This window comes from Xiphophorus couchianus, chromosome 2 (assembly GCF_001444195.1).
Source record: "Xiphophorus couchianus chromosome 2, X_couchianus-1.0, whole genome shotgun sequence".
NCBI classification, from domain to species: Eukaryota; Metazoa; Chordata; class Actinopteri; order Cyprinodontiformes; family Poeciliidae; genus Xiphophorus; species Xiphophorus couchianus.
Window position 1 is genome coordinate 12,716,664 of NC_040229.1, and position 21,367 is coordinate 12,738,030.

At 37.0% G+C, this 21,367-nt stretch overlaps 3 protein-coding genes and 1 pseudogene across 4 annotated transcripts; all 4 read left to right on the plus strand.

Moving 5' to 3' along the window:
- Positions 1-195: 195 nt before the first annotated feature.
- hexa (hexosaminidase A (alpha polypeptide)) lies at positions 196-4,965 on the plus strand. Its single transcript, XM_028030512.1, has 15 exons — positions 196-206; positions 366-472; positions 908-1,012; positions 1,104-1,169; positions 1,858-1,904; positions 2,016-2,126; positions 2,200-2,301; positions 2,489-2,621; positions 2,942-3,122; positions 3,272-3,358; positions 3,446-3,518; positions 4,021-4,195; positions 4,438-4,528; positions 4,634-4,741; positions 4,856-4,965. The coding sequence occupies exons 1-15, from the start codon at positions 196-198 to the stop codon at positions 4,917-4,919; spliced, it is 1,461 nt and encodes a 486-aa protein (XP_027886313.1). The 3' UTR covers positions 4,920-4,965.
- Positions 4,966-6,626: 1,661 nt separating this feature from the next.
- LOC114152640 (photoreceptor-specific nuclear receptor-like) lies at positions 6,627-10,604 on the plus strand (annotated as a pseudogene).
- A 565-nt stretch (positions 10,605-11,169) lies between these two features.
- On the plus strand, positions 11,170-15,315 carry stoml1 (stomatin (EPB72)-like 1). The gene is made up of 7 exons (XM_028005056.1): positions 11,170-11,501; positions 11,597-11,703; positions 11,798-11,947; positions 12,780-12,983; positions 13,200-13,419; positions 13,520-13,720; positions 15,102-15,315. The coding sequence occupies exons 1-7, from the start codon at positions 11,345-11,347 to the stop codon at positions 15,296-15,298; spliced, it is 1,236 nt and encodes a 411-aa protein (XP_027860857.1). The 5' UTR covers positions 11,170-11,344; the 3' UTR covers positions 15,299-15,315.
- A 294-nt stretch (positions 15,316-15,609) lies between these two features.
- On the plus strand, positions 15,610-18,514 carry cyp11a1.2 (cytochrome P450 family 11 subfamily A member 1, tandem duplicate 2). 2 transcript variants are annotated; one of them, XM_028028594.1, is made up of 9 exons: positions 15,616-15,975; positions 16,144-16,299; positions 16,388-16,587; positions 16,660-16,863; positions 16,968-17,128; positions 17,206-17,372; positions 17,783-17,861; positions 17,943-18,134; positions 18,225-18,514. In XM_028028594.1, the coding sequence occupies exons 1-9, from the start codon at positions 15,704-15,706 to the stop codon at positions 18,345-18,347; spliced, it is 1,554 nt and encodes a 517-aa protein (XP_027884395.1). In that variant the 5' UTR covers positions 15,616-15,703; the 3' UTR covers positions 18,348-18,514. The 2 variants fall into 2 exon arrangements, with proteins under 2 accessions (XP_027884403.1, XP_027884395.1); XM_028028602.1 differs by lacking the exon at positions 18,225-18,514 and having other exon boundaries at positions 15,610-15,975; positions 17,926-18,120.
- Positions 18,515-21,367: the final 2,853 nt, after the last annotated feature.

The window sequence follows — 21,367 nt, forward strand, 5'->3', positions numbered from 1 at the left end:
CTTTGTGTGTTGGTGGCCCCCATTTGGACACCCCTTTGAAAATATTGGCAAGGCACCCCTGGTAGTAGTAGTAGCTACCACTATTATTATGTATATTAGTAGGCATAGTGGTAAGCTGCCTGTTGTTTACCTCACTTGACTACATGCTCCTATGCACCTGACTAACTCAGTTGGGCAGAAGGTGAAAAGTCGAATATGAAAGTCATGTGCTCAGTAAATCCTGGACACTGCACTCTGATAAAATTTATTTTCCTACTACTGATCATAATTCATCTCAGCTTAAACACAGCAGAGAGTGTGTGGCCATTGCCACAAATATTTATCCCCTCTCCAGAAAGATACCAACTGAAACCCCAATCTTTCAGTTTTGGATACAGAAGATACTTGGATACAAAGCACAGCTGTTCTGTTCTGGATGCAGCATTCAAGAGATATTTTTCCATTTTATTTCCAGGATACTCTTATGGTAAGTGTACTTAAGAAAATACACATTTTTCACTTTATTTGCATTTACAAGCCAACCTGATCACTTTTAGTGTAGCTACACAATTATTATTTTTAAATAGTTGTTAAAACAACTCACTGTTGGTAAACAATTCTTATGTGTTTTGTCATGAACCTAAGGGAAGACATTCTGGTGATAACATATTTAAAACTTATTTACAACTGTGAATTGCTTAGTAGTTTTGTTATGAATGTTTTGTTTGTCATTGTGCCTTTTAAAGTAGATGAATGGGTTTTGTAAAAACAGCAGCTCAGCTGTAGGCCAGCCAATGCCTGTTACCACAAACACATTCAATGACAATGGGCCAGCTTTACCCTTGTGTTGTCTAACAATACTTTGGTTGGAACATTTGTACATTTTAGTAAAATGTCATTGATATATATTTACACTCATTTTTCACAGGGAATGATACTCTACAACTCAGTGAGAATGAGGTATTCACTCTCACAATTAGTCTTGATCGTCATGACTGTGAGGGTTACCCAAATCAAGACTCTTCAGAGAGATGTAAGATTAAAGATACATAATGAGGTATTAAATTTACAAAACCCAAACGGTAAAAGCTATCACTGAGAACTTTTTCCCATTTGTGTTTTAGACAAATTGAGTGTCTTTGCTGGGCAAGCATCTCTGAATGCAGAAACTGTGTGGGGTTCTCTAAGAGGTAATTACTATCACTACATTTTTAAAGAATTAGAAAGTACCTTATTAAAATGGACATAATGGCAGTTAACTAATGTTATCAATAACTGTTATCTTGCACTCTAAAAACTTGGTGAAAAACAACAAAATTTCAGTTATTTTGCTCAGCAAGTCCAGGATCAGAGACTGGATAGTTTATGGGCTTTGCCTAGAGCAGGGGTCCCTCGAGGGCCGGCATCCTGCACGTTTTAGTTCTCTCCCTGGTGGTAGTAACAACCTTTTCAGCATGTCAATGTTCTTCTTAGGCCTTCTAACGAGCCATCATTTGATCCAGGTGCGTTAAACTAGGGAGAAAACTAAAAAATGCAGGACTGACTTTGGGCACCCCTGGCTAGAGTATTGTTCCAAGTAAATACAAATGGATTAAAGTGATAAATTATACTAAAGACTTTTTAAAACTAAAACCCCTACTTCTTTATTGCTGAACAAGTCATATTAGCATCAAAAGTAACCAATCTTTTCAGCTCTAGCTTAATATGACTATGTAAGTGACTACATAAACTCTGTATTGGTATTCAAAACAAATTTAACCTACAAATTTAATATTTAGGCTAAAGAAATAACTCAGTAGTTTTTAGAATGTCAATGTCCATCTTATATGCATATTTAAAACAAAGTTTTTAATGTGTGTTTTTTCTGATTAAGCACAGGTCTTGAGACCTTCAGTCAGTTGGTGTATCAAGATGATTTAGGCTCAGTAAGTCAGAGTTTCTCAAATACTAAAGCTCAGGTTTATAAATGATATCCATCATTATGCAATGATGACTTAGCTTTTAGTTATTAGTTTTTATGTTTTTTTGTTTTTCAGTATTATATTAACAAGACTGAGATTGAGGACTACCCACAATTTAACTATAGAGGAATTTTACTGGACACTTCACGCCACTACTTACCAGTGCAGGCCATTTTAAAAACTCTGGTAACAATCACATATCATCTTAGCCCATATTTCTGTTCAATTGATCATACATGGCTTTTTTTTTCTTTTCTAGGATGCAATGGCCTACAGTAAGTTTAATGTATTTCATTGGCACCTTGTTGACGATCCATCATTCCCTTACCAAAGCCACAAATTCCCAGACCTTTCCAATAAGGTATGTGATTTGGAACAGCTGTTAAGTTGTATTTAAAGACAATGCATTTTAAGAAAATAAAATGAAATAAACATTAAACCACATTCAATTATGGTTTTCCATAGTGAGTATTTGTAGCCCCCTGCTTCATAAGTCATGAGTGCTGGAAAGTCCTCCCTACAACCAAAAACTTCTGGCTCTGATACAGGGGGCTTTCCATCCAGTGACTCACGTCTACACACAGTCAGATGTGAGAAGGGTGATCTCATATGCCAGGATGCGAGGAATAAGAGTCCTTCCGGAGTTTGATTCACCAGGCCACACAAAATCTTGGGGAAAAGGTAGAATTTCAAAGCAAAATAAACAACATTTAAAACAAACAAGCAGTGAACCAGTCCTCCAGATCTCGTTCGTGAATATCACAGTGGTAGGTTTTTGAAGCACAAAGCTTTTATAAGTATTGTGTGTTCACACTGATGGTCTCGTTTTTAAGATAAACCTTAAACCACCCAAAATACTCTAAAAGTGCTAAAAAATGTCAATATTTAGTATGTGCATTGGTTTGCTCCACCAGCCATTTAATGTGATAACTATTTATTTTATGTATATTTGTATGTATCTATATATTATTATTATATTTACTAAAGGATTTATGTCTCAGGTCAGTCTGAGTTGTTGACTCCCTGCTACAGAGGGGCCACTCCTTCAGGGACTTTTGGACCTGTTAATCCAACACTACCCTCCACATATCAGTTCATGTTGTCACTTTTGAAGGAAGTGGCCTCTGTGTTTCCTGACCCCTACATCCACTTAGGAGGAGACGAGGTTGACTTTTCTTGCTGGTAGGTTTGAAAATTAAAAGTAAGTCAATGCAAAGAAGAGAAACACAAACTTAATATTCAACTGAAGTAGTTTTCAGCTGTCAAAAAGCTGCAAGTCATCACTGAGCGTAACAACATGAAAGGAAATACTTCCCACTGCTTTTTTGTAGGAGATCAAATCCTTACATCCGTGCATTCATGCACAAGATGGGTTTTGGATTGGACTTTTCTAAACTGGAAGCATTCTACATTGAAAAGTAAGGCAGTAGAGAGGGGATTTTGGGTTGAAGTCTACATGCAAATCAAATCTATAAAAAGATTAATATGTCCACATTTATTAACAGAATTGTGAACATCACATCAATACTGAGGAAGACATCCATTGTGTGGCAAGATGTTTTTGACTACCATGAACGAGTAAGGATGCACCAACAGATATATGTACTGTTTATTGAAAATTACATGTCGGTGACACAGAATGTCTTTAGAAGTTCATAATTTATAATCCAAAATTAAAAAAAAAAATCCATCCATTATCTGTACCCATGTATCCTTGCAGGACTGTGGGAGGCTGGTGCTTATCTTTTGCAGTTATTGTGCGAGTTATTAGAAGGTCCTAATTTTATGTGACATTCATGCACAGTCTATGTAGACTTTTGAAAAGTTGAAAACCCCTTTGACTGAAATGAAACCAAAATGTTGTGGATGTTTGATTGAATTATAAATGTGATCATTGTATATAAATGTGGTCAAAATAAAACTAAAGAATTAAATTTCTCCATGACTGTCATACAAACAACAGTGGCTATTATTTTTAAAGGTAAAAGATGAAGGACGCCATACAAGTGTGGATGATGTGGAAGGTAATGTACCACTGAAACTGTGTGTACATCTAATGGTGAGTTGTTTTGTGTTGCAGCGCAGGTTTTTGTCAGTGGTGGAGGTGTGGAAACAGGGCTGTTACCTTTGTGAAGTACGCAGGGTTGTTAAAGCTGGACTCAGGGTGATTCTGGCCTCTCCGTGGTATCTGGACCAGCCTGGACCCACACACAACTGGGCCCGCTACTATAATGTGTGGCCACTAGCCTTCAAAGGTTAGTGAAAAAACAGGGGCGCTGTGAGTTGTTCAGGTTGTGGAAATAGCTCTCAATTTCAGACAACCAATTTTTTCATTGATGTTCCATTGATTGTCAAACCACCAGGTGGCAGCAAACCCCAAATTTTATAGAACAAAAAAATAGACTTTTGTGAACATTCTGTTTTCATTTGTCATTATTTATTCAGTCTCAAGAGTAAGAATCTTTTATTTTCATTTGTATTTTTTTTATCTGAACAGGTACTGAGAAGCAGAAGAGTTTAGTGATCGGGGGAGAAGTCTGTATGTGGGGGGAATATGTAGATGCTACCAACCTATCCCCACGTCTCTGGTGTGTAAGATCCAAACATCTCTTCAAAAATAAAATAATATTGAAAAGTGTGCTTGTTTGACAAGAATATCTTTAATTCTTGTCTTTAATGATCAAAATGAACAGGCCAAGAGCAAGTGCTGCAGCTGAGAGACTGTGGAGCAATGAGAGGCAAACCTCCTGTGTGGAAAGAGCATTTCCACGACTACAGGAATTTAGATGCAAGCTCCTAAGGTACTTTAGCATGTCCGCCTTTCTACCACTTACTGCCCTTTAGCAGGACACTACCATGCTTTTTATAATGTCTGCCTGTTACATTCTGTTGTTTCTGCTTCACTTCCTGTTTAGACGTGGAATCCAAGCTGAACCTCTTTATGTTGGCCACTGCAAACATGAGTATCAAACTGTTTAAAGGATGATTTCGCATGCAACCTTTTTAATCATTTGCAAAAAGAGAAGAAAAAAAATAAAGAGATGAAAGAAAATACAAGGAAAATGCATTACGTGACACATTATTTTTTGGGTACCCGATTTTACATAAAAAATGTAAAGGTATTTTTTAGCTTTATTGAAATTTACTAAGGTTATTTCTTGAACTGCAATAAAATGCATAGTGTGCAGATCATATAAGATTTTTGTCCCTATTGTCTTCTTTCTAATTAAATTTAATTCCTTCTTCAATTCTATAAAAATAATGGGATGTCAATTTCATAGAAAACCCTTTAGCTTATACAAAATGCATCAGTTTTTAAAGTATAAAAGAATTAAGGTAAAAAAAGGAGATAAACCAAGTGTATTAAATAATAATTTTTATTAAACCACAAGAATGGAATATTTTAAAGAGTGCAGAACTGAGGTGATGCAATTTAAGTCATAAATAAGATTGAGAGACAGACTTGTGGAATGACGCAAACAGAAGTACATGAGGAATCTGGAGAACCTGTATGATTAAAGAAAAATATAAGTGCTTTAATCAATTCCAGAATGCACAGGCAGCAAACCTACACTTTAACAGCTGTGTCATGTGAACTTGCCTTCTTAAGCAGTTGAAGTTTTAAGTATTTGGAATGAAACTATGGTTTAAAATAGCTTAATTGACATAGCTGTGAAGGTAATAAAATGTTTCCTCCCAGTTGTACTGCAATAAAAAAAGATTAAGAGGGTGGGATCTAAAAGCAAACCTTGTAAATTGCCATGGGGTTACTCATAATATTTGGATGAAGCTGAGTCAATAAACCCATATAATTTTTGACAAAGAAGAACAACAACACAACACCTTAGTCTTATTAGTCTTCTTATAACTCTTTAGTTTTTTTTTTTAAAGAGTCACATTATATTTTAATCCTTAAAATCCTGTTGAAATGCTTTTGGGATTAGAGAAACACTGCTTTGTTTTCTTTGGTTTTTCTTACTACTTTGACTAGTGAAAATAATATTATGCAAACTTTAACAGACAAATAATTTGACCCCTTACTATTCTTCTTACTATTGCATTTCTTGTGATTCGTAAACTCATAATATGCCACATACAGAGCACCTCTGACTCATATGGCTTTACTCATCAATAGCCAATTTCATGTCAGGATCTGACAATGTCTGTGTCCCTGTAAAGACCAAACGCATGCTGGCAATTAGGAGACTAGCTGCATGGAGCTTTTAAGTCCAGATTCATCATTTTGCTATTACAACTAAACTTTCTTGGTCTTTTTTTATTTCAAAACAAACTATACGCATGGTCTATGGTTTGGTTTTGCAGAAAATGTTGACTGTTTAGCCATCAGATGGATTACAGTGAATGACAGCAGATGGCAAGAGACGACAATCCCTAAAAGCCAGAGTGCTGACACCTCAGTCCTTCTTCTTTATCTGTTCTGGAGGAGGGGTGAGGGCAGTGGGAGGTTATGGATGATGTTCGGCTGGAAGTCAGGAATTGCTGACCACAGACTAACCAAAGTTTATTTATGACAGAAAAACTATTACCATTCATTTTTGCCTTTTCCAAAGTCATACATTAAAGTAAAAATAATTAAACAATACAAGAATCAGTTTTGCTTCAGCAACCTTACTCCACCTGCTCCATATGCATGAAGAGAAAGGTAACAACTCGAAAAGTTAAGCTCACTCTTTGACAATAGCTGAAAGGAGATTACACCCAAAAGCTGCTTAGACTGATGCAGAGGTTTGCAAACTAGCATTCAAGGACATCTTCTCAAGGACAACAAAGTTATGTCTTGCACATAATCTCTTCTAAACTCCATTCATGTGCAGGATTTTACTCTAGGCCCAAAATGCTATAGGTGAGCACAATGTAAAAACACATTTAAATACAAGCGGTGAATAAATAATGAGCTATAAATATAAGAATTAAGAAATAACAAGGGAATGATCAAGGGTTTTTCCAGTGACGTGTGTTGATTCACCTGCAGGGATCTGTTGTGATAAACAAATACACTAAATACATAATCACTTGGCTCATGGTGGCCCGCTGCTAAAGATGATTGACATGTATCTTCATAAGAGTCACAGGACTCAGGTGTGAAGGAACGTGACCGCTATTCTCAATAGTTAAACCTGAAAGTAGCCCTTTGCTGGTTGCAGCATGTTAGTTCCACCTATACTGTTGAGCTGGTTAGATAAACCAGGAAAATCAGATTCAGGACTATGATAAAAATCCAGTGTAAAACTAAATCAGAAGTTGTAAGTTTAAACTATCCTCATTTGGACTGTTTAAACTTGAACTTAAAAAAAGTGCACTGTTGCAATGGCATGTTTTCCACATTAGTGATATGTCTTTGATATTAATATTCTCTAATGCATATTTTCTCTATTAATAATTCTCATAATTAATTGCAAGATTGATTTTGCCTCCACTAAGTCTTTGACTCAAAAGACCTTTTAAAATATTACATTCTGCATCTTATTTTGATGTTAAAAACCTGTCTTTTTTTGCTAAAGGGAAATAGTTCAGCTCCTCTTTTGAAAGAAGTGTTTTCAGTACTTGTTGCAACATTGGTTCACCATGGTTGACTACTTTGGAAAGACCACACCAATCTTTAGCACAGTAAAGATTAAGAGGATGACACATTGGTATTTGCTTACACAGCGACTGGTGTTAATCTTCTTTTACTCCTCATGAAAGCCCCCAGACGACTCAAGTTCTCACACTCTGGCAGATCTGGCAGTGACCCGACATTACATCAGACGCAGGAAGCTGTTTGTGTTGGGTGCTTTTATTAACAAAAAAAACAAAACAGGCTTTTTGTGTTTTTCTATTCCTTGATTGATTTTGATTTGTCTGTTCTTTCTCTAAAAGATTTAATTTCCATATTCACGTATAGTGGTACAATAAATAATGGAAGATCAGGTGATTAAAGTAGATCTTTTTTCACAGGATGACTCCAGCAACTTCACAAAACCGAGCCTAGATGAAATTCAACAAGGTATGAATTCATTTTTTTCTCCATGACTTACAAACAATTGAGTTATTATTTGCATTATAACGAGAAACATGTTCAGTAAATATAAAACTCTATGAGACGTAGTAGAAATCATATGTACACTGCGCAAAAAGGAAATATAACCGAGTTTTTCTCCATGTCTGACACTAAATCAAACAGAATATTTCCTAGTTTTGAGTCAGCAGGATTGCCAAAAACTATTTGCTAGTGACAGAATTTTATATTAACTTTCTTAAATTCAGAAGTTTACAAATATGTCCTTTGGTGGAACTGGCTATTAAGCTGAAAGACATGGGTAAAAAATTGGGGTATCCTTCCACAAGGTTGTCACAATTCTCTGTTGAATATATCGGATCATTAGCTCTACGACCACATTACATTACTGTCTTTAAGACGTTTGAAACAGCTTAAGTTATAACATTATTCCTTGCATTACGATTTTGTCCATGATTACAATTACTAGTTGCTGCAAGGCTTCATAACAAACTTAACAAATATACACATGTAATATTTCTAAAGATTAAGCATTTGTTTAAAAGATTCCCTTTGGCCATTTATTCTGTGCAGATAAAAGTCCTCTTAAAGGTCACGCCTCACTTTGCAAAGTCTGCTCTGATTCAAGCAGCGGCAAACACTATGGCATATATGCCTGCAATGGCTGCAGTGGCTTCTTTAAACGCAGTGTACGAAGAAGACTCATCTACAGGTGAGTGAGGGGTCACGCAATAAATGTTGTATTGCAAGGACAGTAATAAATAAGTCCAAATGAATATAAAGTATTTTCTAAAACAGTTATTTTAAGACTTATGCATGTGTTTTTATTAACCTCACAGGTGTCAGGCTGGGACAGGCAGATGTCCTGTTGACAAAGCTCATAGGAACCAGTGCCAAGCCTGCTGACTGAAGAAGCGTCTCCAAGCTGGAATGAACAAAGATGGTAAGATATTTTGTTTTGAGTTGATTTTACTCCTTCAGTATATTATTTTAACTTCTCTTGAAACAATACATCTTTCATTTTGTCTTTGGCAGCAGTGCAGAGTGAGCGTCAGCCTCGAATCACTACACATGTCAGTCTCGATTCCATAGATGTGGAGGCCAAGAGGGAAGACCTCGTTACCACACAGGAGCTCACCACTTCCAGCCTCTACTCATCTATTAGATTTAGACCTCTGGTCACCTTGCCTGATCCCAGTTCTGCATCTGTACAACCCTGCAGCAACCAAAAGACTCACTGCTTCATGGTCAGCTTGCTGACAGCAGAAACTTGTACCAAACTGGAGCCAGAGGATGGTAAGGTCATTGAAAAAATGGAGGAATTACTGATACAGTGGGAAGCGATATACAGTATATACTATATATGTACTAATCTCGACATCTACCTGATTCTGTTTTTTGCATTATTTTTTGCTCATAGATGAAGAAAATATTGATGTGACAACAAACGATGCAGAGAAGGACAACTCTTCATTAGACCACACCAGGCTTACATCCCTCTCTGGCTCTTCAGAAAGTTTTGACGAAACAGTAGCTCGACTTCTCTTCATGTCTGTGAAGTGGGCAAAGAATTTGCCCGTTTTTGCTCATTTGCCATTTCGAGACCAGGTGAGATAGACTGTAGGTCAGGGGACTGTAGCTCCATGTTTCTCAGTGCCACTCTCCTGCAACCTTTGGACGCTTCCCTGTTCCAACACACTTGAGTCAAGAGGCTGGATTACTTCTTTGGCATGTCAGCGAGTTTTGCAAAGGTTTAATCATTAACCATTCATTTGATGCAGGTGAGTTGGAACAGGGATGCATTCAAAAGTTACAGTGGCACTTGAGGGATGGAGTTTCAGACCCCGGCTCTAGGTTTTTGGTTTCTGTCTTCTAATATTACACATTTCTATAAAATCTTAAGGTGATTCTGCTGGAAGAAGCTTGGAGTGAGATGTTCCTTCTGTGTGCCATTCAGATGTCTCTACCTGTGGATAGATGTTTAATTCTGTCTCTAGAACTTTCCCCCACTCATGAAGTTAAGACCAACCTTGTCTCATCTGAGAAGCAGATTCTTGAAGATGTATTCAGTCGCTTCAAGGCTCTGGTTGTCGACCCTACTGAATTTGCCTGTCTTAAAGCAATAGTTTTGTTCAAGCCAGGTAAATAAAACCCTAACTACGTACAAAACCACTGTGTATTCTGTAAATTTGATAATCCAACTCATCTTTGCATTTTGATTACCTGGCACAGAGACACGCAACCTCAAAGATGCCAGCCAGGTTGAAAACTTGCAGGATCAGTCCCACTTGCTATTGAGCCAGCACATTCAATTGGTGTACCCCAGCAATGCTTCAAGGTGACAAACTGTATCTTTAAAATATTACAAAGATCTTCAAGCATGTTTGAAAATAAAAAAGGGAAAAAATAAACATTTTTTTGCTCTTGCTCAACAAGGTTTGGGAGGCTGTTACTTCTGCTGCCATCTCTCCACTTCTTGAGTCCACGTAAGATAGAGCAGCTGTTCTTTCACAGGACAATTGGCAACACACCCATGGAGAAGTTACTGTGTGATATGATCAAAAACTAAACAAGCATAAATAGAAGCTTCCCCAAATGTATCCTTTTTTCATGTTTTGAATGTCTTTTTCTCCAATAAAATTTGAAATTATGTGTTTATTTGTCTTATATGTCTAAATGTAATGTGAGTTCTTTGCTCTTTATTAAAAAAAAAAAAAACAATAACAACGGAGCATAATAAAATTATAACAAAAAGGGGCAATCTGGGCCAGACCCCAGCATGTGTTTACAGAGGAGCTAACATGAAAAAAGGTGAAAATTGGATGGATGCATCTCTTTTGACCTTTGACTTACATTTGTCTAAGTTACATTTGTAAATTACAAATGTAAGTCATTTGTGACTTTGTAAGTTACAAATGACTTACAAAGTCATTTGTGACTTTGTAACGAAAAGTCACAAATAACATTAAAGAGATGTTTGGAGCATACGAGAAATGCCAAAGCAAGTATTTTTCATTTCCTATAAACATTTTATTTATGTGTCAAATGTGTTATTTTTATGGAGGTTCTGAAACTTTAGATTTAAAAAAAAAAAAAATTGCAAACAATGACATCTGTGCAGCAAAAAAAAAAAAAAAAAAAAATCAACTTCTTCCTGGTGTGCAAGCTTCATTTGAGAAACATAAACATTAGGTGGCAGTGGTGAGCACATTAACAGATGGGTACCACCGTTAACTCCCAGAAGAAGACAGTGGCTAGTTATACCAAAGTACCAAGCTAATTCTGTTAAAACGAATTGGTTTTCTTCAACCAGGCGGCTTCTAATTAACAGAAAAGTATCATGTTGTGGCTTTAATGGTGAAATAAGTCGTATTTTTCCGGGGGAATGTTCGGCAGGCCGTATCAGCTGCTTCCGCAGAGGGATTCAAGCTCCCAGAAGACTCCTGGTTTGTTTGTGAACTCTCACAGCTTTTCACAGCCAAGCTATCATAAAGGACTTTCCTTTGATTATATCCCAAATATCTCTGCAAACGACTTTACTGGTAAGGTTTTAGCTACTGTTAGCTGTTGGATATGTTTTTTTTTTATTAGTGCTGTTTTATAGTGTACAGCGTTTCTGATGATGCTTTTCTTTAAGACGCCTCTCAGGGATGGGTGTCTTGGATCTGCAACCTGATTGTGATCTTCCTCGTTTACATCTGCACCTTCATAGCCTTCCCAGTAACAGGATGGTTTGTTCTAAAGGTAGAGTAATTTTACTTTCCACCACGCCTCATCAGTATCTCGACCCATTTGTTATCAGTTGAATTTGACCAAGATGGACTCATTCTACACGCAGACTGTCCCTAACTACCAGAGGGTAGTAGTGTTCCGTCTGGGTCGGGTTTGTCCCCCTAAAGGCCCCGGGGTTGTGCTGGTGCTGCCCTTCATTGATCAGTGGCAGAAAGTGGACCTGAGAACCCGAGCTTTTAACATCCCCCCATGTCAGGTAAACCTAAGCAGAAGATCTCTGATATAAATGAGCTGTTTGAATTGGTGTTCAACATGTCAAAGAATATTAACTATGTCCAAACAAGGTTGTTTTTACTCAATATGTTGAATAAAAGAAAAGTCAAATCCAATATCTACTTTATCTCTGCTTTGTCTTTTTATTTTTTTTTAAACTCCTTTAGATCTTTATCAAAGTTCTGGAAATCTCAGTAAATTTATGTCTCACTGAGTTGAAAATCTCAGCCCTATCTGTGTTTTTATAATCATAATTATGATGCGTGTACTGTAGAAAACCGTCAAGTACTATGAGATTTATATCAATCAATCTTTTTTTATGTTTCAACCAACTATCATATGTGTATATATATATATATATATATATGTTCTCTTCTGTGCAATTTGCTGTAATTTTGATCTTACTGAGTGAATAACGACAAACCATCTTCTGATTGTAAAATATTTTACGTCTAAACAGGTTTTTATCTGAACATACATAAAAAAAACCATTCAAAAGATACGAAGATCATGTGCTTAGGTTACAATTATGTTTATTTTACCTTGAAATACTACAATCTGGATTAATTTAAGTCGTTAAACTTACAAAATGAAACATGTTAAATCGTGTAATCGTCCCTTATTCAACCAAAAGGTCAAAATATATTCCATTACTCCAGAGGATATGTTCCTAATCAAAAATAGCACCAGGAAATGTTTTTCCATGAAAAAACTTGTCTGTGCATAATAATATAAATAATATTAGAAACAAAGATACAACTTATATGGCCTATTTTTCTTGACTTCAAATGTAAATTGTAACTCTGCCCCATTAGGTGATTACTCGGGATGGTGGCGTGTTGTTAGTGGGAGCAGACATCCAGTTCAGGATCTGGAACCCAGTCATGTCAGTGGTGTCGGTCCAGGACCTGAATGCCTCCACCAGGATGACTGCGCAGAACGCTTTGACCCACAGCCTGTCCAAGAAGACCATCAGGGAAATTCAAACTGAGAGACTGAAACTAGAGGAATATCTTGGTGTAAGTTCACATACATCCTGGTTTGCGTGACGAAAAAACAAAAATAGATCAAATTTGTAAGGGTTAAAATAATTTTTTTTAAGGTATTTAAGGTATTTTAATAGTACCCAACCTTGTCTCAAAAGTTTTATGTGTATTTATTATTTATATAATCTTGGACTCGATCCTTATGGAATTAGTTAATCCTGTTCTGAAATGTGTTTCTATTCTCCACAGATGGACATAAATGAGATGACTCATCCGTGGGGGCTCGAAGTTGATCGGGTGGAACTTACCTTTGGTTCTCTACTCAAAGCCCCAGAAGAAGGTCAAGCTACACCCCTTACCACACCTGCTTCTCTACCGTCTGCACCTGGACTCGAAGGCCTCACTGACTCCATTCAGCAGCTGGCCATGCACTTTCTTAGTCACAGTGGAAGTTCACATCCTAAACAGGGTAAGATTAAACATTCTGATGTTTCTTTTTTTATGTTTATATTTTTTTATGTGTAAATTCTGTTGTTGTAGCTGTTTTAATGTGAGCTTCTTCTTTTCAGAGGACAGTCTGACATTAATAAATGAGCTCAGTAGTGAGGCTGAAGTTGCCGTGGTCACACCAGGTTCTGTTGAGGAGTTGCTCAGTGGAGTCCAGATGATCCTCTCTGAGACTTTGGTCCAACAGGTTAGGGCTTGTTTCCAGTTTGAGATCAGCACTGCTGATGGACAGCAGCGTCAGTACTACCTGGATTTAACTCAAGGTGAGCAGCTTAGAACTGAATATGAAACCTAATCTATTCAGGGTTGCCATGTTTTATTGAAAATGGAATATGACTCTTTAGTCTGGATAAGTTGTGCATGACAAATGAGTTGGAAAAAACTCAAAATTTATTTTCCTATCCATGGGGACTCGATGTGTGTGTTTTAATATTTATTTGTATTTAAATAACGTGACTCATTTCTGTCTCACATGTCTCTCTCTCTCTGTCTATATATATATATATATATATATAAAAAAAAAAATTCCCTTCTCACCCACCACGGGTGGTTCTTATCCTCTGAGCTCGGGTCCTCTACCAGAGGCCTGGGAGCTTGAGGGTTCTGCGCAGTATCTTGGCTGTGCCAAGGACTGCACATTTCTGGACTGAGATGTCTGTATATATATATATATATATATATATATATATATATATTAGATTTGAAAAAAAAAAAAGAGATGAATGACCAACCTCAGATTAGTGTGTTTATACAAACTGTTTGAAAAATGATATAGAAATTTGAATCTGGAAAAGTATGGAACTTTGAAATGGAAAGCTTCCATAAACCATGTCGGTCTAAAAATAAAGCTACTATACCAAGTTTAACTTATAGAAAATGTTTAGCGTTCAAAAGTAGAAACATATAAAGCCTAAAGTGAAATGCGAAACCTGCAAAATAATGGGGATTTGATCATAAGCAAGTGGACAGATAAAGTTGGGAACAAAGGTGTTAGATGTGAAGATACATTTAGCATTTTCCAAGATGCATTTTCCACATTGTGGATCACAAATCCACAAATGTAACTTAATGTTTCTTAATACCTAACTTTAAAAATGCATCATGTCCATCTCAAGTGACTAGTTGTGTTTAGGTCTTGGCTTCATTTGTGGTTCTCTATAACAGCAAATAGTTTTATCCATTTATTTAATTCAAAGATGAATACATTTCAATTTCCCTGGTTGGATATATTGAAATAACATCTAGGATTCACATCCAATATCTTGTTCTCAAACTGCATTATTTAGTTTTTGAGTGAGTTTGGAGTCGTCTTATTGCAGCACTGCGTATGTTTTGTGCAAGCAATCAGAATATAGCCCCCATTTCCTTATGGTTGAGGATGTGTAGACGTGGAGGTATTAATTTAGATAGTTAAGTAATTCATTTCAATTTAGTTTACACTCAAAGCACCAATTAAAAACAAATTTCATCTATAGGAACTTTTACATGAGGAAAACATAAACAGAAATATGTTATCAGTTCAATTCAGTTGGCATATTTTCCAATTCGATCCAATTTCCAATGCAGTACGGTTCAGTTTATTGTGATTTCTATCTACCGTAAGTAAAAACTCCTAAACTTGTATTTTTTGTGTGTGTGTTGCAGGTAGTGGTGCAGCTGGGTCAGGGTTCTTGTGTCGAGAGCCTGATGTGACTTTGAGCATGAGCGATTGCGACCTCGTGGACATGTTCCAAGGGAGGCTGCGACCGTTTGCCGCATACACTAGCGGCAAGCTCAAGGTGCAGGGAGACATCAAGACGGCCATGAAACTGGAAGAACTCATAAAGCAGCTTAAAAAGTAGCTTCCACTGTAACTTTGTTTTGCTGTTAGATGTATGCTTAAATTTTACATGTAAATTCAATACATTTTAATATATGTTTTGATTAAAGTTATTAAAAACTAAAACTGTGTTTTTGTTTTTTTGCTTCTCGACAACATACATAAAATAATTTTTTTACTATATAAATTTCTTTTAATTCAACTTATAAAAAACTTTTAAATCATAAATTATTTTGCTGCTGTTGCTCAGTGTCATTGTTTGACACAGTGTACTGTTGGTGTGTTCTGTTATTTAGTACGGAAGAGCCTTGATTAGTACAAAAAGGAGGGCTGACTTTGTGGACCAGCCTCCTGCAGCCTTGTTTGAGAGGGAGGCAGCAAGTGAGCCAGAGAAGCCGTTGGGAATTGTGAGCGTTTTGTTGCTGAGATGGCCAGGTTGAGTATGTGGCGGAGCCCCGCGGTGCTGCCCCTGTCCTGCATGGAGGAGCCGGTCGCCTCGGGCATTCGCAGGAGCAGCAGCATGCCGGTGATCCGGCAGGCGTACCCGGAGAGCAGCAGCGTCGTTCGGCCATTCAGTGAGATTCCTGGACTCTGGAAGAACGGGGTGGTCAACCTGTACAACTTCTGGAAACTGGACGGCTTTAGAAACCTTCACCGTATCATGCTGCAGAACTTCAACACATTTGGACCTATTTACAGGTAAAATATTTATACATTAGTCTGCTCTTCTGGGAAAAAAACATTTCTCTGACTTCAGGCGAAATGTTGATTAAAAGTAGTTCAGAGTTTTGCTTCACAAGGTAATGTAATCCAACAACAAGCAACTGCTGCAGTTTTATTTTTTCATTCTTGTTTTTTGTAAAATAGGGAGAAAATAGGTTATTATGAAAGTGTAAATATCATCAAACCAGAGGATGCTGCAATTCTCTTTAAAGCAGAGGGCCATTATCCTAAAAGGCTGAAAGTTGAAGCATGGACGTCATACAGAGACTACAGGAACCGCAAATATGGGGTTCTCCTAAAGTAAGAATTTTTGCTGTCATATCTGCAAGGTCAGGCATTATTTTTCAAAATGCTCCGAGCTTTAATTCAGCATATGTTCGTTCGATAGGAATGGTGAAGACTGGAGAAACAACCGTGTGATTCTTAACAAGGAGGTGATTTCCCTGAAGATGCTAGAAAACTTTGTACCATTGCTGGACGATGTGGGCCAGGATTTTGTGGCCAGAGTTCACAAAAAAATTATACGAAGTGGCCAGAACAAATGGACCACAGACTTGTCTCAAGAACTTTTCAAATACGCTCTAGAGTGTAAGCTCATTTTCAGTTCAACTTGTTGTTTTCCACAAACACTTTATCTAATTTGAATTCTGTCCTACGCAGCGGTGAGCTCAGTGCTGTACGGGGAGCGGCTGGGCCTGATGCTGGATTACATTGACCCTGAAGCTCAGCGCTTTATAGACTGCATCACACTCATGTTCAAGACCACTTCCCCCATGCTGTACATTCCTCCTGCTCTGCTGAGGCAGGTCGGAGCAAAGGTGTGGCGGGACCACGTAGAGGCGTGGGATGGAATATTTAACCAAGGTGATATATCATCATATCATTAAAAGTCTTTTCAATTGCAAAGTTTATTTTACTGTGTAGTTCTTTTTTTCTTTATATTTCTATATCTAATTTTGGTGTATCAGCTGACCGCTGCATCCAGAACATCTACAGGCAGCTGCGTCAGGAAACAGGAGCATCCACAGAATACCCAGGAGTGTTGGCCAGTTTGCTTCTGTTGGACAAGCTGTCCATTGAAGATATCAAGGCCAGTGTGACTGAACTAATGGCTGGAGGAGTGGACACTGTAAGACAAAAAAAAAAAGATGGACACAGTGTCCTTATTGCTACAGTAAGAAAAACAATTTAGTCTTTATTCCTTAGACTTCCATAACGCTCCTGTGGACGCTGTATGAATTAGCCAGACACCCAAACCTCCAGGAGGAGCTGAGGGCAGAGGTTGCTGTGGCTCGGACTGCAAGCCAGGGGAACATGCTGGACATGCTGAAGAGGATTCCTTTGGTCAAAGGCGCCCTTAAAGAAACACTCAGGTAAAAAAAAAAAAAAAACAAATAAAAAAAGGTTTGACAGGTCTGAATATTTAAAATGTTTCAACCTTTTTTTCTGTGGATCATTGGGTAGAGTGGTTGTCTTACAATTGGTAGGGTAAGTTCAATTCCAGCTTTGTCCAATCATATGTTGATGAGCCCCTGGGTAAGTCAACTAACCCCAAGTTGTCTACTGATGTGTGTATCAGTGCATAAATGTGTTTTTGAATGCGAATGAGTGAATGTGTCTCTAGCATAAAGCTCTCTGAGTGTACCGTATGACTGGAAAAGCACTATCTAGGTTCAGTACGTTTTCCATTTATTTTATTTCTTCCAAGTACTTTAACTATTATTATTTTGCTAAAAAAAAACTTTCAATCACCCTATCTAATTTTATTTTACCTACTTTTCAGATTGCATCCAGTTGCAGTAAGCCTGCAAAGATACATAGCTGAAGACATAATTATTCAAAACTATCACATTCCAGCTGGGGTAAGGAGCACTTATACATTCAATCATTTGGAGCATTTTTATTGCAACAGTTTTGTTTTGTCAGTGTATCTTTGTGTTTAGACTTTGGTCCAGTTAGGGCTTTATGCGATGGGCAGGGACCCCAAGGTGTTCTTCCGTCCAGAGCAGTACCTTCCGTCTCGCTGGCTGAGGACTGAGACGCAGTACTTCAGAAGCCTGGGCTTTGGCTTTGGTCCCCGTCAGTGTCTGGGACGCAGGATAGCTGAGACAGAGATGCAGATCTTTCTTATCCATGTGAGCCATGCAGAAAAGTAAAAATCAGTTTTACCTCATTATGCAGAACAGGTTGTATTTACTGCTTTGTATTTTCTTTCTCTTTTGCAGATGCTTGAAAACTTCCGAATTGAGAAGCAGCGCAATTTGGAAGTACAGAGTATGTTTGAGCTTATTCTCTTGCCAGATAAGCCTATAATATTAACTCTGAAACCTCTGCAAGTCAGTCAGTAAAGCATTTAGGACATTTCTGATGCATGTGAAGCTGTTCTCTTTTCAATAGCCCCTTTTGTTGGCTTCCAAAAGTATTGCAGTCTTAAACGTCTTAAATTCCTTATGAAAAAGATAAAAATGTTACCTCAGAGGTTCAGTAGTCATATTTGCTGTACATAGCTTAGTAAATATACTGCTCAAAAAAATAAAGGGAACACTTTAAGTGTTAAACACCTGTTTAAGTGTTTATTTTTTTGAGCAGTGTACTTTGATTTAACAGTGGATTTTTGGTCTGTATAAGCAAAAACTGGATTCCATCTCATTCCTGTAATATATTTATGTATATTTGTTCAAGCCGATAAGGAATAAATAGCAAAACTGACACACTGTTTAATTTTTGCTGTGAAACACTTTAGCCTTTTCAGGCATTTACTGATATTAGAATACATTACTAGTTACATGAGATGTATTTGCATACTGAGATGGGTACATTCTTTCACTTTGAAGAATGTGCTAGTTTCTCACACAATTGGCCTGCATTTCTTTCCCAACTTTATAATTCTGCACTGCCTGAAGTTCAGTTAATATATTTATATAGAGAGGAAGACAATGAACTTAACAACAAAAATATCTGAATACAACTGTAATTTAAGGGCATCTTATTCAAAGTCTTACTTTAAGACAAAAGATTAAAAAACTAGGTTTCTTTGCTGCTTTCTTCATCCTCCAAACTGCATATTGTGGCATCATATCCGTATACATTATTATCAAAACATTTCAATTAAAATCTTATTTTTACATAAAGAAGTTTTCTCTAATTTGCTATTATAAAGGGACTCTCTGCCGATCCTGACTTTTTATCTTCTCCAGTTCATATTCCCTATAACTTTCCCAGAATGACTGTTACTGGTGATGCTACAGTTGTTCCTGCAATAATTCACTTATAATAGGAGACTAATGTAATGTAAAGAGTGTGGAATCACTCAATCTGCAGCTCAAAGACAGGAGAGTTTCCTGTCCGCCATTGTTTTTGTTTTTATTGATTATATTTAAACCAAAAACAAAAAGTTTTTCCACAAATATTTTCCTCATATTTTAATCACTCTTTGCATTTAGAGGTATTGAAATGTCAGCGCTCTAAACGATCCAAAGTTACATCAACTCGACTTAAAATCGACTGGATTCCCTTGGAGATGGGACTTAAATGCAGTCTGTTGGTTTTAATGTCAGTAAAGAGACCTTCATGAGCTTCCTTTCAGTGAAGGCCACAAACTGGCCTTCAGAAGATAAGAGTTGTTATGTCCAATGAGTTTATCAGGGTCCATGGCCTAAAAGAGCTGCCTTATCGCAAAACAGCACCGTCTGCTTAAGAACAGCCAGACACTCACAAGGATTTCCAGTCAGCATGTTGCTTTCAACTGTTAACTTTTCACTAGTTTGTAACGTTTTGTTTCACCAGAGACAAGAGTCATGATAAAAGCTGGTTGTTTTTTTGCTTAAGGCATCAGCTGTGTCTTCATTATTTTGTCTGTTGTTTTAAACGTTGCAGATATTTAATTTGTTTCAAGTCACAGAGTTATGAGGAATTTCCGATATCTTTATTCATCAGTGGATAGCAATTATTACTATTGTAGTTGTTTTGACAGCAAAACCATGAAAGGTGATTTTAAGCTTTTTGTTTAAATTTGACATTGAATATTATCAATTCTGCCAAAAATATTACTAATATAAACAATAATAGACAATGCTACATATTATGTCATAAGATGAGCAAAGTAATATGTATCATAATAGAAAACCACAACAGAAGACAAATATGTAACTGAGAACATTATAATATACTGAACATACATAGATACAAATACAACTACATAACCTCTGTGTACTGTTTTTTCCTGTAAACCTTTGTGCCTAATCAAATCCAGTAAACAATACAAACCAGATTCCTTTATTTGTGCCAGTCTAACACAGTTGCTGACCAATAAACTTAGGGACCTGGCTAGATGTAATACTTCAAATTCACCACTAGATGTCTCTCAGCTCCGTCTTATGTTGGACCATTAAGGAAATTCAACTTCTTGATGTTGTTTTATACACATTGTCATAAAGCTCATCTCAAACTGGTTTTGAGATCATATGGTTTTGTGAATATGACAATATTTACATCGCAATGGCCATCACTGTCACCAAATTCCAATACAGAGGGCAATACAGTATGATATTTGAATATGTTAGACCATGATGGATGCTTACACTGTAGCGTTTTGGCTGTACCATGACTATAATGATGCCCGAGTGGAAATGCTGTGTTTAAGCTTTATACAAGATTCATACAACCTTAAAATGGTCATTCATGATAATGCACCACACAGATACAGTACCCTTACCATTTGATTAATAGATTCCCTATTAAGAGCTGATCTCTAAGACCAGAAGATAAAGTGTTGCAGATGCTTGTCCTATATTTAAACATAGTATTTAAATCAGCAACTGTATTTATTTATGTCATCGTCAGCCCAGACATTATTACTCCTGAAGAGAAGGACATCTGCAAACTGATTCTGAACTTTTGTTATGGTTGCTACAGCCAGAGAGTAAGTTGTGCTTACAAAAGGGAATTCTACATGAAAGACCATTTGGTAAGGATTAAGACAATAGTTGCTCTAAATTGTCATAACACCACAAAACAGTTTGGTGTAGTGGAGAACTTTAAGCTTGACCTCTGGGGTGTGAATACTTTCTGTTTGATGAAGGAAAATGTTATATTTGATCTATGTCCAAACTGTCCGAACTTTGTCTTTCGTGGAAAGAAGAAGTGGAGCAGGCATCTGCAGAGGGGTTTTTTCCTCTCTGAATAGGTTGCTGACATGTGAAACTGTGTCTATAAGAAGCTTGCTCTGGTTTTTGTTTTTTGCTCTCTGCCCTGGTGAGAGACATAAAAAGCTGTCTTGGCTTTTTGAATAAATACAAGACTAAATGCATTTTGTTGTTCCTAATTGCTTCAGCAGTCTGATTTTAAATAGGATCATTTATATCCTTAA

Coding starts and splice junctions, on each gene's coding strand:
- hexa (XM_028030512.1), top strand. Junction 1,013..1,103: donor TCAAGACTCTTCAGAGAGAT/GTAAGATTAAAG, acceptor TTTGTGTTTTAG/ACAAATTGAGTGTCTTTGCT. Junction 3,359..3,445: donor GAAGCATTCTACATTGAAAA/GTAAGGCAGTAG, acceptor ATTTATTAACAG/AATTGTGAACATCACATCAA.
- stoml1 (XM_028005056.1), top strand. CDS start 11,345: ATGTTCGGCAGGCCGTATCAGCTGCTTCCGCAGAGGGATTCAAGCTCC. Junction 11,948..12,779: donor TTAACATCCCCCCATGTCAG/GTAAACCTAAGC, acceptor CTGCCCCATTAG/GTGATTACTCGGGATGGTGG. Junction 12,984..13,199: donor AACTAGAGGAATATCTTGGT/GTAAGTTCACAT, acceptor TATTCTCCACAG/ATGGACATAAATGAGATGAC.
- cyp11a1.2 (XM_028028594.1), top strand. CDS start 15,704: ATGGCCAGGTTGAGTATGTGGCGGAGCCCCGCGGTGCTGCCCCTGTCC. Junction 16,864..16,967: donor GGATGGAATATTTAACCAAG/GTGATATATCAT, acceptor TTGGTGTATCAG/CTGACCGCTGCATCCAGAAC. Junction 17,373..17,782: donor GCCCTTAAAGAAACACTCAG/GTAAAAAAAAAA, acceptor CCTACTTTTCAG/ATTGCATCCAGTTGCAGTAA.